We start from the raw sequence: 18480 nt of genomic DNA, 5'->3' as shown, positions 1-18480 counted from the left end.
GCAATAAGCTGATATTCAAAATGTTTACAAAGTATTTCAAATTAGTTGCCGTATAATTAATGGGACAGCGAATGCGAATGCGGCAAATTACAATTGTGCAAGCGCGAAATAAAAGTCGAAACAAGCGAAACAAGCGAAAACCCAAAATCAAAATCGAAATGGAAATCGAAATGAAAATTCCTATTATGAGGGCTGGACATTGATAATGCCGACAAAAGCAAATCAAATTCAAATGTGGAACTGCAATTTGACACTCATTAATTTGTATAGGATTTGTATTTTGCATGTTGGGTGTGTGTGTTGAAAAGTGAACTGAACTTAAATGCGAAACAAAAACTTAGTTGAATTGAAGATGCAGTACATCATTCTAATGAATTTGCACTTTCGTCGACGTCACAAAGGAGTAATTACTTAATGCACAACGATGACGATGACGATGACGATGAGTTCAGAAGGCCCAACCAATGACTGAGTCGAAAGACTGACCACAAAATCAAAGCCCCGTTGCTGCTGCTGCTGCTGCTGCTGCTGTTGGAAGTGTCAGTGCCACAAATCAAAAGCCAAAGTCAAGCCAAAAGCCAAAGTCAGGCAACGTTGCTTGCAAAAGCGGATGAGACTGATGACGGACATTGTGACAGAGCGACTGACGCACTGACAGACTGAGATCCAAGTGGCGAATGAGGCTTGGCGAGTGGCGAGTGCCAAGTAGCGAATGAAGGACAGACGAACGGAAGGATTGGTTGACTGACTGTCCGGTTGACGGTCCGGTTTCAGGGCTGCACTTGTAGCACTTTTCGTAGCAGATAGCAACACCAAAAGCCAAATGAGTTCAGCGTCCTATTACATCAGGCAGACCATGCAGAATGCAGGATGCAAAAGGCGAACAAAGACGAGTCAGCAGCTGGGGGGAAAGAGAAGCAGATCACAACAGGGCAGTCTCTCTAACTCTCTCACTCTCTCACTCTTCGCTTTCTCTATGCTAACGAGTGGCGAGTCGAGCAATGATTGCGGTTACTTGTTGGTTTTCATTTCATTTTTCATGCCACACTTCTACTTCTTTGACTGCGAATGCCCGCAAGGGGCAAGGCGGAGTGCGGAGGAGTGCGCAGTGCTTCTTGCTGAAGTTGAGCTGTCCAGCTGCTTGTTAAGCACTTTAAACAATGCGGCAGCAGCTCCTCTTCACTCTCCACCTTCTCTCTATTCCCCACTCTGTGCATTGCACATTGTTAAATTTAATTTTGCCACTTGTTTAACCAATGACAGAGAGCCAAACGCAGCCAGACAGCAAACGCAGCAGCAACAGCAGCAGCAGCGCATCTGCTTTGACTTTGCCCTGCAATTCCGAGCTGCAACTGCGCCAAAAGCGCAATTTGTCAAATGAATTTCAAGTCATTTCACTAAATTGCACAACAAGCAGACAATCGGACAGCTGACGGACAGCAGGACAGTCGGACAGACAGACGGACAGACAACTGGCCAGCTTGATGACTTTGCCGCGACGCGGCTAGAGAACTTGACAGCTGAGCGCGCGCGCTTACTTGACACGCCCAACAACTGCTCAAGAGAGGAAAGAGATAGTGCAAAGAGGAGGGAGTCTTTGGTCAGCTTGGAGCGAGGATGCGATTCGGTGTCGGAGTCGGAGTCAGAGTCGGAGTCGGTGTCGTGTTGCAAATGTTTTAAATGTATTATGCTCGGATATTACCTCTGTGAGGCCTGACAGGTGCGCGTTGATTGCGCCGCAAATTGCTTCTGACTGAGAACGTAGCGTATACGTAACGTGGATCGCGTATACGCCCTGTTTGCGCCCGGACTGCTTCGCATTGCAACAGCAACAGCGTTAAATTTAATTTTCCAATTAAATGCCAAAAAGTTTCTGCTCTCTTTTTTCTGTGCGCTTTTCTCTGTTATTGTTGTTATTGTTGTTGTTGTTATTTTGTTTGCCGCTGATGCTGGAAAGTTTTTTGCGCGTCAAACAGACATCGGGGAATATTACAAAACTCGGCACGCAGCGGCAACTGCCCAGCTCCTGCTGCTCTTCGAGATAAAAAACTAACGAACACTCACACACACACTCACACTCACACACACACATGCTGAGAGCAGCTGTATTTGTTTGGGTATCGGTTGCACAAACATGTCCGAAAAACGCAAGTGAATAAAACAAAATGCAAAAACTGTACAACAAATTCAAATGCACAAAAAACGACACGATTTCAACAAATAAAATTAAAATAAAAGAGCGAAATGAAAATCCGAATAAAACTAGCTAAAAACACAACGTAAATTGCCAACGTCGAACAGCGTGAAAAGTTAACTGAGAACAGCGGGGAGAGTGGAGGAAACACCCAGAGCGCGCCTCTGTGCATCATGCACATTGAGTGTTGCCATTTCACTGGGGAAGACGACGACGGGGGATGCGATGAGGGGGCGGCAGTTTGATAGCCACAATGAGATAAACATTTTCAATGGCTACCCGATTAATTAACCATCGAGAATCCACTCACAAATTGTTTGACAATCAACCCGAAATGCCATTTATTTTTTCAGCCAACTTCAACTTTAAAAACAATTGCAGCACTTCGCGCATTAAATTAACTTTAAACACTTTGCTTGCCTATCTAAATTGCTTGATATAGATCGCTTAATAAAGTTGGATTAACTTTGAGTATTGAAATGAGGATTGTAGAGAAATAAATGGATCGTCATTACTTCTAGTAACTACAGCATATGAGAGACAGATGTTACGCCTTCGTTTCTGTTGCTGTGACAATGATAATTTTATGACTTTGATAATTTGATAATAAAAGAATTTTAATTGATATACTAAAATTACATATATAACATTGCATTCAGATGCATGTTGTGTCGTGCGCATAACTTAAGAAAGACTTACTTCAAAAAGAATTGTATCGAACTATCGATATCCAAGCTGAACACTAGGAAAATTGCCGTATACACATCTATCTAACAGGTTCTTTCATTTCTAACTTGGCTGCAAATAGTGTTCCTTTTATAAAGAAGAATATATTGTTTCAAATGTTTCTCTTGGCTTCGAGTTAGCTCTGAATTAAATCAGCACTATGCATCGCATCGTTAAGGACTTCCTTTAAAAATACTTCAATTTGTTTAACAATTTCTCTGGTTTTTAAGTTTGGTTCAATTTAATTCATTCATGAATTCAAAGATTGCGTGGCTTTATTCAAGTATAAACGAAATAAAATAAATTGCTAAGAGGCTACGTTTTTACATATAGTGTGTATAATTTTAGGTTCACCTAAATAAAGAAGCTAAAGCAATTTTCGTGCTAATATCTTAAAAAGTAAATATTCTGAGTACATCCAATAATGGTACGAATTCTATTCAACAAATTAATATGAAAATAATCTAAATTCAAAAGAAAACTAATATGCTAACTAGCTAATAATAATAATTACAGAAAACTGGTTAAATTAAATTCTTCGAATGTTGGGATTTTAATAGTTTAGTTTTGGGAAGTGCTTAATAATAAAGATAGAAGATAAGCTTGGATATTAATTTCCTTTTATTGATCTTGGTTACAAAAAAAACGCATAGTTAAAAAAAGGGCTGCAGTCACTCTGAAAAGTAGCCAGTAAATCATCTAGACTTGTTTACTTTTCTATGGTGTCTCAGATCGAGTGAGAAGCCGCTAATTACTTAAGAATTTCGTATTTATGAAGTTGTCAGTTGCAGTTCATAGAACAGAAAAACAAGCAAGCAAACAAACAAAAAATGAAGCGCAATGAGCTAATTCAACGGATCTGTTGTATTAAGCAGAAGCTCAGCAAAACTTGGCCAAGTTGATATCTCAGCTCTTTAGCTCTTGTTATTTTTGCCTCTCGAAAAGTTCTCGACAGTTTTTCACGTGGAATTTGTATAAATTTCATTTCACATTTTGCGCGCAACTTTCGCTATAAATTTGTGAAATTTTACTTGCATTTTTTTTTTTTTTTTTTTTTTTATTGGCTACGTGAAGATGAAGGTGTTGTGACCAAAAAGGATAGAAGGGCAGTTGTGGATAGAGAAGGGGAGACGGAGGGATACCGTGTCACATTAGCCAGCAGCAATTGAAATTAGAGAGTGCGTCCCAAGAGAGAGAGAGAGAGGAAGGGAGGGAGAAGCGAGTTTAGTTTGTCGGTTCGGCGGCCAGTGGCAAAAGTTTTGCGCATAACTTTGGCTGCAATGTGGCGGCAAATTGCAAGTCGCGCCAAAAATTAAGCGGCCAGCCGCAGGATTCAGCAAAGTTGCGACTTGCGACTCGCGACTTGCGACCCTTGAGAACATGTCCAACTAAATAAAAGTCAAAGCAAACAATTTTCCATTTTATTTGCTTGCCAACTTGCGGCCACAAATTCGAAAATTTTTCACTCCCTGCTCTTTGGTTTTCCCTTTGCTGCTGCTGCTGCTGCTGCTGCTGAATGGCAAAACACATTTCAAACTCATCGCGACTCGTGTCTTATTTCATCTCATTTCGTTTTGGTTCGCTTCGTTTGGCTTTCGCATTGGCGTTTGCGTTGGCGTTGGCTTTGGCAAAGTGTCTCAGCTGTGGCTGCGGCTGCTGGCTGGCAAATAATTAATTATGCAGCGCCCGAAACTATGCAACAGTTATCAGCGGCAAAGCCTCTCTACCTTCCTCCCTAACGCCCCATCTTAACCACCTGCCAAAAAGTTTTGTGTATTACACGCGGCGCGCTCATCAAGCCAAAAGCATTTGACGTTTGCCGGCCAAAAAAGTTAAATGAGTTTTTATGCCAGGCGCCGTTCTCCGTTCTCCACTCTCCGTTCTCCATTCTCCATTCGCTCTGCCACTTTTCCCACACAGACCCTCTCCCATTTTGGCCTGGCACTTTGACCCCGCCCAGCGACTTCTAATTGGAAAAAGACGCGCGTCCGTTCGCTGGCAATGACAATACAAAAGTTTGCAGCTCAGCGAAATTGAAATAAATTGCCGGCAATAACAACAAACACAATAAATAACAATGAACGAGTTGGCAGCACCTTTCACAACAACGCTGGCAACTCTGCGCGTAAGGGTTGTGGTTGTTGTCTTTTGGTTATGCTGAATCTAATAGCTGGCAAGAAGAGGAGGAGGAGGAGGAGGAGGATGGGAACTGACTTCAGCGCTGCGGCGACCATTTAAAACTTGATTAAGGCGACGACGCATCGAGGGGCAGATGAGTTTGGAGCTGGAGTCGGCGACTGTTATTGCTGTCGAATGGTTAACTTTTGAGGCAAATAAGAAATTCAGACAACCAGGCAGGCTGGCAGGCTGGCTGGCAGTCAGGCTGGCAGTCAGGCTGGCAGGCTGGCGCTGTCATGCATGTGGGCCGTTAAATCGCTTTAATTGCCAATTTCCGGTTAAGTAATTAAAAGCGTTTTGCCCGCTCGACACGGAAATTGGTAAAAGAGCAATTAAATAGCAAACATATTTCGTGTGCTCTCAACCGGCGCAGCTCCACTCAAACTCAAACTCACTCACAAACTAACGAATCACGAATAACAAATAACAAAAATATAACAACGATTGACGACGACGACGACGCAAGAGTCAGAAGTCAGAGGCAGAGAAGTGAAGCGGAGCGGAGGCAGTTGAGCGATTCGCTAAAATGAATAAATTAATGTTTGCATGAATGATTGTCTGACTGACTGATTGATTGACGGACGAGTCAAGACCAAGAGCCGAGTTAAGCTCACTCCCACTCCCACTTTTCCACTCGCCTTTTCTGTGGGCGTGGCTGGCAATCAGTTTGTTCGTTCGTTCGTTCGATTGTTTTGCTTCGATGGCAATAAACATTTCAATTTATATCATTTTTCATGTCACATTTTCATTTTCAATTATTTGCGAATTATAAGTTAATTATACTCACATTCGAGTGCTATATTTATACACATATCATGATTTTTTTAAATATTTTATGTATCGATAGCTTGGCAGTCATCCTCAAGCTGTCACCCGCAAGCAGCCATAAGTTTCATTTCCTCTCATTTTTGACAAAGAACTTAAGTTCGTTGTCAGTCAAAAATGTCAGAATGCGCTTCAAGACACGAGACAAGCTGCCAATGAGAGCTCGCTAAGTACATACTTATGCCATGTGTATGTCTTGATATGATTGTACATCACATTTTATAGTATATACTCGCAGTATATTACGACGCTCTTTTCACATTTTCAGTCAAGGCCACGTTAACTTGCGTTTATGTTAAAGTCAAGTCAAGTTTTTCCCTTTCACGTCAAAGCAGCATTTGTTGTCGGATGTTGTCGACAAGTTAAAGTCAAAGCACGCAACTGAATTTTTAATGAACACATTTTTAAATATTTAAAATTAAGACTATTAATAGCGGGTTAGAAATTTGTTGTGAGTGTTTGTGAATACAGAGAGAAATTAAGAGTAATAAGAAATTAAGAATATATTATTATTATTTGTATAAACAAACAGATACTTTTAATGTAAAAGACAACAAACAATTTTTAACGATGGGTTATAATTCAAAAACTACTTTGCGAATAACTTGTTATTGATGGTCATTAAATAAACTAAATGGCCAGAGCTCTTTCCTTTGTCTTGCAGGCGCTGCGTTAATTGCGTAGCTGTCGCCCCGTTAAACACTCGTTGGCAACTCTTGGCATTTAATTGAGAATATTTTCACGTTTATTCATTCGCATATTTGGGCGTTGCAATAAATACAAAAAATAATTAACTCATTAAATAAGCATTTGGCGTTTGCATTTGCAATTTGCTGTCCTGCCATTTCGCAGTCTCCACAGAGAGAGAGGAGGACTGTGTCATAAATATTGCTTAATGTTTGGCATCAGCCAAATGGCGTCGTCGTGGCAGGACACTCAGGACATTCGGCTGGTCAACTGAGCACCAGAGCAAAGCAGAGCCACCAGACACAAGGCACCAAGCACCAAGCACCAAGCACCAGGCACCGGGTGCCATTATGTGTTTGTGTTTTGACTAATGCACGAGCTTTGGTCAGTCGACGTGAATGGGTGTGTGTGTGTGTGTGTGTGTGACCGAGGGGGGAGCGGGAGCAGGTTCCAGTTCCAGTTCCATCTTTGGTTCGAGCTTCTGGCGGGAGGTGGCAGGTAATTTTCGTTGGAGCTAGGCCGCAATTAATGCCAAATGCCAAGAGACAGGCATAAACACGAGTATGTTGAGTATGCGAGTATGTGTGTGTGTGTGCGTGTGAGTGTGTGTGTGTGCGGTTGTTTGGCCAGCCAGCACATGGCCGGACATCATCATTATTGTTCTTAACAACTTACAGCAAATAATAAAAGCATCATTTATAATATTCACAATGTGTGTGCGTGTGTGTGTGTGCGTACGTGTGTGTGTGGTATTTTGCTGTTCACTTAATAATTTAGTTAATTAATTTGCACACACACAAAAGGAAAAGTCTAAAACTCTTGCCACACTAAAATTTCTTACACTCAATTAACATTCAGAATTATTTATCTAAATTGTCGTACACACACACACACACACACACACACACGCACATGCAGGTGTGCAAAAGAAATCTCTGGCCTGGGCAGAGCATATCAACGGGTGGAACTATGGAATTTGAGCAACAGTAACAACGACAACGACAACAGCAACGACAACGACAAATGTTCCAATTGTTGGCATTTGCAATTATTCATACGCCACGTAGACAAATGTGCTGACAGGACACGTAGAGCAGAGCAGAGCAGAACAGAGTACAACACAGCAACACACAGGACATCGCTTTGAACAGGACATTCCAGTTTAGATTTGTTGCCGGCTTGTAATTGTCGCAGATAATTAAGTTGCAAGCACTTCTAACTCAGACAGGATGCGACTTGTTGTCGCCCTCTTCGAATCCCTCCTCCATTTAAATGCGATGTATTTTCCCATTTTTGGCATTATACAACAGCAGCTAAATTTATCAAATTGTTTGCAAATAAGTGGCAAAAAGTTAAAACAGCATCCAATTGTTAATAATTGTGAAATCATATGTATAACTATTTTTATACCTTCAACACATCACAATTAATTTGACATGAGTTGCCAAAAGTTAGTGTTAGAGCTATCAAACACAGTATTATTCATAAAGTTATAGAAAAAGAACAAATTTTTAATAATTGGCAAATCATTTTCAACAACAAAAATCAATTTAAATTGAACAAAATTCAACATAAAAGTTCTTAGTTATTAATGAAGTAATTGAAAATCAACAAATTATTAATAATTGTGAAATCTTTTGGCTACTGTTTTAATATTCTTAACACATCCAAACTAATTTAATGCGAGTTACTAAAAATCTTAAACGTGCTCTCATAAATAAAGTACAAAACATTAAAAAGGAAAAAAATAATAAAAAATCTGCAAAGAGCAAACAATAACGATGCTTTCATAAATTTGACTTTGTTCAGATCAAGCATAAATATCTTTATCTTTTAACAAAATAATAACGAGAAAAACTTTTGACCTGTCCGGACAGGTCAACTCAACTCAAAAAAAAAAAAAAACAAAAAATAAATAAAATGCAAAGTACAAAAAAAATGAAGCACAAACGAAGTGCAATTTTTGTCGTCTTTTGTCAAATGAAAAGTTACGAATACTTAGAAGCATTTAGTTGTAACTTTTTCTCTATTGTTGTTGTTGTTGATGTTGTTGTACCGGGCGTATCCTTTGTCGTTGTTTAAACTGCAGCTGGACATCCTGCTCCTGCACAACTCCTTTTTGTGGCTCTGCTGCTGTTTGTGCGCTGCTCGCTGCTCATTATGGCTATCAAAAGTGAGGGAAAAACGGGCGAAAAGATTATAAACAAAGTGCTCAGTTTTGAGTCTTTGTGAAATATTAAAACACATAATTTACAAGCAAAACCAGAAGCTCAAAAACTGTATGAAAGAACCAGGCTGGCAACGAGTTGAGTCGAGTTGAGTCCCTCCAAGATGCCGCTGAAGCTTACAAAAAACACATCCATCCCTTCTCTTTTCGTCTCTTCTGAGAGCGTCAACAGCGACAGGATTAAAACGAACTGCAACTGCAACCAACAATAACAAAGCCAACACAATTTGTTGCAAAAAGAAAGCAGTTCAGCTGAAGTTGGCAGCGCACAACAAAAAAAAAAAAAACAAAATGGCTTAGCAGCGGGGCCAAAAAGGGCAAAACGCAGATGAAAGCAGAGACAAAGAGAGAAAGAAGGAGAATGGGAGAGGGAGAGGGAGAGGCAGAGAGAACGACACATTAAAGCTCTACATGATAGTTCACAGTGTTGTATTGCATTATTTATTTAAGCTCCTTTGTATGCATTAATTTACCTTTTTATGCCGTCATTTTGTGGCTCTAAATTCATAAATTTCTTTAAACAAAAAATCTACAACTTCAAATTAAATAGCATTTATTTGTTAAATAAACATTATTAATCAAAACAGATTATAAAGAAAAGTCTAAATCAATTAATTTGCCTTCAAACTCTCGCAGCTAGCAAAAGTTAAATTCACATCAAGTTGGCTTTTGGGTTTTTATTTTGTTAAATCTATATGAAACTGTGTGAATTTGCAGTTAAAGCCTTGGCGAGAAAAGTCTCGTAAAAACTTGAGCATTATTTCGGGTGAGAGAGAGAGAGAGAGAGAGAGAGAGAGTGTCATAAATAAAACTATAAATAATTATGAAAAACAATTAGGCAAAAAATAAAGAGGAAAAACGAAACGCAACTGAAGCGAGAGTTTTGTTGCTCGTAAAGTGAGCTGTGACAGGGATCAGAAAGAGTCAGAAAGAGTGAGAGAGAGAGAGAGAGAGAAAGACTGTTAATTAAATGGCCCAAAAACACACTTGCACACACACACGCGCTCGCAGACATCATTAACAAGGCTCTAAAATGGCCATATAAACATGTTAGCACCTCTATGAGAAGCACTCGACCCCGTGACCCTGCGACTTTCTTCCTCTTCTCCTTCCCCTTCCCCTTCCCCTACTCCTACTCTTTTCTCGCCCATCTCATTGACTCGCAAATTTAGCAGCCAGCGAGTTCTCGCTTTCTCGTGCATGTATCATAAAATTATATGGGTTCTGGCACTTGAGGAATTCACAGCAGGCAGCGAGGGAAATGACACTCGCAAGCGAAGGACGAGGCATTGGTGGTCGTTAGTGGGCAGGCTGTGAAAACGAGTTAATCGCGCCGAGAGAAAGAGAAAGAGAGAGAGAGAGAGAAACAGCGAACTGAAAGCGAAGCGAGGAATGGCGCTAATTGCGGCAACCTGACAAATGTCGCACCTCTCGGCTAAATGGGATGCGGTAAACGTGGCCGAGGCAAACAACAACATCGACAACAGCCAAATGGCAAATAAACATTACACTAAAGATACGGCAAACACATACTAATAGCAACGTCACATCAAAGGGTCCTTTTTCCTGCTGTCCTTTTTTGCCTGCCAGCCAATTGGGGCAACAACACAGCACACCAGAGCAGAGCAGAGCAGAGCGCAGCGCATCCTTTCGGCCACACGGAATAGACAACAATAAAAGCGCAACACGTAATTGTTGCCGCTCTCTAATAGCAACTAACGAGCAACAGCCTCATCGAAAGTATAATAAAAAAAAAACGAGGTGAGAAGCGAAGAGAGGAAAAAACAATAGAAGTGAAAGCAATCAGGCGCAAGGCGAAACATCAATAGGAAATGGTCAGCAAAAAAAAAGGACATCAATGTGTTTGAAAACAGCGAGTGCCGATCAGAGCGCAACCATTACGGATCAATTGGCAATCAAATAGTGAAACTACAGGAGCGATTAATGCAGTATACAGTATACAAAGGCAATCAACAGCCGCGCAAGAAATGAAAGTTCAAAAACGATTTGGCAAGGTTCACGCATAAGAAAAGAAAGCAATGAAACGATAGAAAAACAAGGGAAATCAATAAGATTGAATTAAGATGAGCAAAATAAAGTCAAGTTAATAGAAAACTTGCTGCAATAATGTGATAGCCATATGAAATAAAATGAAAAATATGTTTAATAGAAAAGAATTTAGTAATCACAAGTTTCAATCACAACATAAACAAACAAATAAATTGGAGTTTAAAAATAAGCAAGATTAAGCAAGCAAGTTAAATGAATAAGAATCGAATAAATAAAATTCAATTATGATGAGCAAAACAAGAAACATTGAGTGTTAAAGAAAAATTGAAGAAAATGAAATTAAGATGAGCAACAAAGAATGAAGCAACGAATCGCTGAAATAACGCTACTGGAGTATAACAGAATATTCAAAATCTTGAAAATGAAATTAAGATGAGCAACAAAGAATGAAGTAAAGAAACACTGAAATAATAAGACTTGAATATAACAGAATATTCGAAATCTTGAAAATGAAATAACGATGAGCAACAAAGATTGAAATAAAGAATCGCTGAAATAACACTACTGGAGTATAACAGAATATTCCGAATCTTGAAAATGAAACAACGATGAGCAACAAAGAATGAAGTAAAGAATCGCTGAAATAACGCTACTGGAGGAATATAACAGAATATTTCACATATATCCAAGAACGAAAGGTAGAAACCATGTGAGACTCGAACAACTAGCAGCAAGGATCAATAGCAATCGAGGCAGGCAAATTGAAGCATGCAAAGCGCGTCGGCTGTAAACAGGATAACAGCGGCAGCTCGCTAGCTAAGCCAGGATATCAGTAGTAACGATTGCAACTGGAAGCAAACAGTGTTTGTTTATGTGCCGACAACAAACTTGGCTTTGAAGGCAGCCCTGGCAAACGGAGGTGGGTTGGTGAACGGGGCAACTAGGCAGCTGACAACTTTGAAGTGCTGGGCAAACAAGGACATCGCGATGTAATCAAAGCAACGAACGCACAAAAAATGAGAAAAAAAAAAAGATGAACTCGAACTGCAGAATTTATGTTTGTCTTGCTGTCGTCTCGTCTATTGGCCAAGCAGAGTAAAAATGTGACAAGAGTGAACACAGCATTTGGCTAGACATTGAACTCGTGCTCGTAGTCGCATTCCTCGCTGTTCTTGTTGTCCTTGCTGCGACTGCGAAGCAAACGCAGACGTCGATCCGGCGGCAAAGGCAGCAGCACTTGGCCCGAGTGCGAGAATCTTTGTCGAGCACTGTGACTCTGATTGGGGCTGTAACTGTGACTGTGACTGTGACTGAAACTGTGACTGGGATTGTTACTGTTACTTGTGCTGTAACTGTGACTGTGTCTGTGATTAGGATTGGGGCTGTCGCTGTGACTGAAACTGTGACTGTAACTGTGACTGGGATTGCAACTGTTACTTTTGCCGTAACTGTGACTGTGACTTGAACTGGCGCTCTGATTATCACAGTCATAACATGGAGTGTAACTGCTACTCTTGCTGTAACTGTGACTGCGACTGTGACTAGGTTGCTGCTCCTCTTGCCAGTGCACGCAGCGCGGCAGCCTCGGATGCTGTTTCGTCCGCAAATCAGGCAAGCTGCGATGCACGTTAAGCTGACAGCTCTCTGCACTTGCCACGTCCATCTCTTGCTTCTCTGGCAGCGGCTTGAACACCTCCATAAAGCTGGGCAACGGCGCCGCAACGCTGCTTGCCAGCTGCGGCCGCTTGAGCTTGTGCAGTGTAATGCAAAAGTCCTGAAACCCGTGGACCGTGTGATAGTTGTGCTCCTGCTTGGCCTCCGTCTCACTTTCCGTTGCCGTTGCCGTTGCTGTGGCATGCAACATGCCCGGCGACCAAGTGTGCTGATACTGCGTGGCCTCCACATCGATGAGTCGCCGCTCATCGCTGTCCAGCCGATCGATGGCGCTGTGCAGCTCGGGATCGTGCAGCGCCACCTCGCGTGCCAGCCGCACATCGTGCCTCCAAAAGTGCTGATCCCGTCGCTGCACCGTCGGCGCCACCTCCTTGATGTGCAGCACCACCACGCCCATCAGCCACACGCACAGCACATTGACAAGGGTTAAGGCCATGCTCACTGCTGCGCAGATGAACAGCTCAATGTGCAGCTGCTGTGAATAGTCGCGATGCTTTGAAAGGCTCTGCAACAGTTGCGCATCCACGTGCCACAGTTGCATGCACGCTCCGATGGCGCCCAAGAGTCCCGCATTCACCGCCGGCGGCAGCAGCGATGCCGAGATGGCCACGCCCACCAACGAACCCGTGTTGCCGCCCAGCACGCCAATAGCAGCCGCCGCACCCGAGGCCAACGCTGTCACAAGGCCAATGGCCAGCGAGTGAGTGTCGCAGCGTGTGATGATCTCCTCGGTGAAGCCGCCGGAGAGCACAAAGTGACGCGAGAGGCCACCAAAGCAGATGGCGCAGCCAAAAGCGAAGCCAATGGCAACGGAGATGCCAATGCCAATCAGCTCGTTGCGTATGCCCAGCCAACGGAGTCCACGATCGCGTATCACGGAGCCAAAGATGCCCGCTATGATGGGACCCATCAGCGGGGAGATGAGCATGCTGCTGGAGAGGAAGAGGAAACTGTTCTCGACGAGACCCACGCAGGAGAGCAAAGCGGCAGCCACGAGGAGCACGACAAAGTCAAAGTTGATGGTGGCATCGCGACGCACCAAGCGAACAACTTGATTCACATTCAGGCGACATCGCACCGAGTCCATGAAGCTCTGCCAGCCGAGATGTTGTCGCTGCTGCTGCTGCTGTTGCTGCTGTTGTTGTTGCGTTGCAGTCTCAGTCTCAGTCGCTGCTCCAGCTCCAGCTGTGCCCCGCTTCAGTCGCGTCTCCAGGCAATTGATGGCAGTCACTTGGGTGCCAGCTCTCTCGCCAATGCCCCAATCCTGCAGCGTACTCAGCAAGCGTTCGTAGCGCTCGTCCTGCTGCAGATCAAAGCGTGCCTGGAGTTGACATCCCGCCAGATCCTGTGACCAAAAGACTTGCTCCACTCGCAGCTTTTCTACAATCGATCGCAGCACTTGCTCGAGTGGCGCATTCCCTGGCAGATGCTCTGCATTTGCTTTCTCTCTGTCTCGTATCCTTTGTTTTAGATGCGGTTGTAGGCGACGCTTCTCCTCCAGCTCGGTGGGCACGGTGACCATCACACAAACAGCTGCATTCATTCTGCATTCGAGTATCACGTTGAGTATTCACTTGAAATTTGTGTGTTGAATCGATATGTGAGACACATTTCCCACTTGCTAGTTAGGGCAGAGCTGCCTCAACTAAAGGCAAAGCAGCTATCAATAATTGTAGCTAACAATTGCATATAAAAAAAAATGCCAACTTCCACCGCCTCAAATAGAAAAGTATTGAATAACAAGCATAATTATACCCGCTACCCATAGGGTAGAAGGGTATTATAACTTTGTGCCAGCAGGAAATGTATGTAACAGGTAGAAGGAGGCATCTCCGACCCTACAAAGTATATATATTCTTGATCAGCGTCAACAGCCGAGACGATTTAGCCATGTCCGTCTGTCCGTCTGTCCATATGAACACCTAGATCTCAGAGACTATAAGAGATAGAGCAATAATTTTTTTCGACAGCATTTGCACGCAGATCAAGTTTGTTTCAAATTTTTGCCACGCCCCCTTCCGCCTCCGCAAATCAAAAAAATCTAATAACAAGCGTAATTTTAAAGCTAGAGTTACGAATTTTGGTATATGCAATAATAACTATAGTAGTTATGAGTCTTGAAAATTTGGTTGCGATCAGATAAAAATTATTAAGGAAGTTATTAAAGAAATACTTTTGTATGGGCAAAAATGCCTACTTACTAGGGTTCTTAGTTGCTTTGGCTAACAATCTGGCACATTGTGCCGTCAATGGTATATTTTGAATGGTGTACTATATCGATTTACCAAATATACCATTTGGTATATTTTTTTAGTATTTTTTAGCATTTTCGGTATATTTTGAAAATTATACCGCAATATTTTGCCTTTATTAAAAATGGGTAGCGGGTATCTCACAGTCGAGCACACTCGACTGTAACTTTCTTGCTTGTTTTAAAGCTAGTTTTACAATTTTCGGTACTTCAGTATTTATGATTCTTGCCTTGCTGCCAATCTGGTATATTTTGGAACTCTATGGTATATTTTCAGTGTAGTACTATATCGATATACCAAATATAAACTTCGGTGTATCTTAATATTTTTGCGGTAATTGAATATTTAAGAATAATACAGCATTCTTTTGCTCTAATGCAAAATGGGTAGCGGGTATCTCACAGAAAAAGAGTAATAAAATTTATTTAATGACTCGGAGATTGGATCCAACATTTTCCATTCATAGCTTACAACTTGCTCAACAATGTTTAAGTCGCAAAATTTAAAACAAAATAAACTTAAGTACATAAATAAGTAAGTGTTTTAGAAATCTTATCAATATTAAACATACAATTTTAAATGCATTATTTGTATTGCATGAATTTGTTCATCTGAACGTTGCATGTAATATTTATCATTGCCAAGACAATATTCGCTATCAATAATAGAGAGAGAGAGAGCAAATCAATAACTGAATCATCGTTTCGGGTGGCAAACGAAGTGTGAACGCATTGTGTGCGACGTTTAACTAAGTTGTGTCGAGTTAATTTAAGTGCAATCGACAATCGACAATTGTTGACTCAAATCAAAATGGCAAATCGCGCATGTCATGTCAAAAGGATATTTCCTTACGGCAATTTGAAGCCGCATGCCGCATACCGAATGCCACCTGCCCCATTCTCTGGCTGCTGCTGCAGCGACATCCGTTGCAGTTGTCGTTAGGTGGGTGGGAGCGGCAGGCAGAGGGAGGCAGAGGGTGCAATGTGGCGTGTGTCCTGTTGCCGCATAATCGACACGGCCACAGCCAGAGCTAAAGAACCAAAGAACCAAAGAACTAAAGAAAGCAGCAGGCGAAAAATGTCAACAAACTGGCAACAGCCATGAAATATTATGAGGCCGCTTGGCAGACGGCTGCGGTTTGGCAGTAATAACAAACACAGCGGAAAGTCGTCGAAGAGAGAGAGAGAGATCGCCCGGAAGTAGAAAGCAGCAAGAGGCAGGGGGAGGGGTAGAAGGGAGGAAAAAACTGGCAGCGAGCAGAGCAAACGCGTGAAAATGCAAACAAAATTGCTGAAAAAACGCACGCAAAGCGAGCAGCAGCAGCAGCAACAAGAATAACAATAATAACAACAGCAGCACCAGCAGCAGAGCTCAATGCAACCATTGTTCTGTAAACACACACACATGCACACTCACACACACTCGGGCACACTTGCACACACATTCGCACACTCTCACATATGTGGAGAATTTTTTGCTGCTGCATTCCTCGGTGTCCATTATCCAGCAGCATTTTTTCCATCTGCCATTTGGCAGTCGCCGTGCATGTGGGCGTCACCCCGCCCCTTTTCCACTCTCCCCTCTCTTTATGTGTGTGTGTGTGTGTGTGTGTGTGCTTTACCGAGATCAAGCGTCAAAATTACATTGTTGGCATACGCTGTGCAAGTTTTTGCGCCATTCGCTGCTGGCCAACATTTTATTTTGTGCCTTCTGTGGTGCCCCCTGTACCCTCTCCTTCTCCTTCTCCACTCCCCTTCCCTTCCCTTCGCTGCACGCCCTGAGCTGGCACGCCTTGCGTTTCCTGTTTTCCGCCATCTCGCAGCCGCTGCAGCATTTTCTCCCTCTCCTGTTTTTTGTTTTTGTTTTTTTTTTGTGCAAAAGCAACTCTTGTTATTGCGGCTCCTGTTGCTGCCGTTTGGTCACCTCGAAATCCTTGCCAGCCATGCTGCCAGTCAGCCGAACAAGCGGACAGACAGACAGACAGACAGACGGGCAAACCAAGCAACCAGCCAGGCCATTGTCTGGTCTGCTTCAGTTGCTCGTTTTTCGGCTGTCCGCAAAATGTGGGCGGCAAAGCCAAAAAAAAAAAAAAAAAAACCGGCTTAAAACACGCTACAAGCGATTAACCGAAGCTGCAATACTCTAACTTTATTTATTTGGGAAACATTTCTTCGTTCTTCTTGCTCAAATTTGAGGCAGCAAATTTCAAGTTGCTTAATTTCCAATGATTTTTCAATACATTTTTTAAAAGTTACTCCTTACAAATTTACTTAACACCACATTAACAAACAGTGTAATGCAGCTTTCTTCAATATTATTTTTATTTAAGGAAAGATTTAAAATTATTTAAGACAGAAAGCCTTAAAATATTGCATTCCTTAGGTCAATTTACTTTAAATTCAACTGTTATTCATACAGAAAAAAAACGTGCTGAAATCAAGAATAAAATCTTGAATAAAGATTATATGATATCGAAATTAAACCGAGAAAGTTTATTCTTAAATCAACATAAAAATTCTTCTTGGATTCTATGTTGCCCAAGCTTGAAATTCAAGATTATAATCTTGTTTCAAAAATGAAAAAATCTCTAAATTGAACTTAGAAGGTAAAATCTTAAACGTTCTACAAGTTACCTTGTTTAAAATAAAACAAAAAAAAATATATATATTTGTGTACGATATATATTATTTTACACTTTTTTGTATGTGTGTTGTGTAATTTAAGTAATATAAGTTAAAGTATCTTTTGTATTGTATTTTATATGTTCTGTTAATTTTGATAAGTTTAACTCAATATTTATTTAAGTTAATATCAGATATAAATATATTCTTATTTAATTTTTTTTAAGATGTACTCAATTTTTCATATATGTATATGTATACATAACATCTAAATAAATTAATCTTCTGTTAATTTATTCAAACGTTGCTTTTCTTCTTTTAAAGTATATTTGAGATGTAAATATATTTGTTATAATTACTGAATGCAGTTGAAGAACTAAGAACTTGTTGTTTAAAGTTTACACTGAATTATGATCAGCATTCTCCGCCATGATTAATATTTGTTAAGTATGCCAAGTTAATTGAAGCAAACACTAGAAGTAGTCTTAGCTCGTAGCTGAAATGCTCCATGCAAAAGTGTATGGAATGCCACCAAAAAGCAGAAAAAAGGCGAGCAGGCTAAATGGGATAAAGAACAGCGAGCAGGACGACGCACTGGACATGGACTGAGCGCTGAACGCAAAGGACACGCAGGACACGCAGGACATGCTGGACGCAGGATGCGCTGAGCAGCGTTGATTGTTGCAATTTCTCGTTAAATTGAATTCAGTCGTTCAATGCGAGCCCAGAGCCCGAGTCAGATCCAGAGTTGAGCGTTGAGTGTTGAGTGCTGAGAGTTGCGAGAGAGCGAGAGAGAGAGAGAGAGAGCGTAGAGCTGCACTGCTTATTTATGACAAGTGGCGCTACATGAACAAGGCCAGGATGCAGGACCAAAGCAGGACCTACAAGAGCGGACAGCGAACAACAGGCAACAAGCAACAGACAATGGCCAATGACAACAGCAACGAGTACAACGACAGCAACAACGACAACAACAACAACGACAACAACAACGACGACGTCAACGACAATGCCAATGACAACGCCGATGACAATGACAATGAATACAGCGCATTATGAGATTGCGATTGCCGATTGCAGATTGGC

At 41.7% G+C, this 18480-nt stretch overlaps 1 protein-coding gene and 1 long non-coding RNA gene across 2 annotated transcripts in view; one reads left to right on the top strand and one right to left on the bottom strand.

Annotated features, from left to right (window-relative positions):
- LOC127565278 (uncharacterized) overlaps window positions 1-18480 on the top strand; it is a 93813-nt gene that overhangs the window by 60789 nt on the left and 14544 nt on the right. The window lies entirely within an intron of this gene.
- LOC117567974 (uncharacterized) lies at window positions 11879-14153 on the bottom strand. Its single transcript, XM_052003053.1, has one exon. It carries the CDS (start codon window positions 14062-14064, stop codon window positions 11977-11979), a length of 2088 nt encoding a protein of 695 aa, XP_051859013.1. The 5' UTR covers window positions 14065-14153; the 3' UTR covers window positions 11879-11976.

This window comes from Drosophila albomicans, chromosome X, assembly GCF_009650485.2.
Source record: "Drosophila albomicans strain 15112-1751.03 chromosome X, ASM965048v2, whole genome shotgun sequence".
Lineage (NCBI taxonomy): Eukaryota > Metazoa > Arthropoda > Insecta > Diptera > Drosophilidae > Drosophila > Drosophila albomicans.
This window is presented reverse-complemented; position numbering and strand designations above follow the sequence as displayed.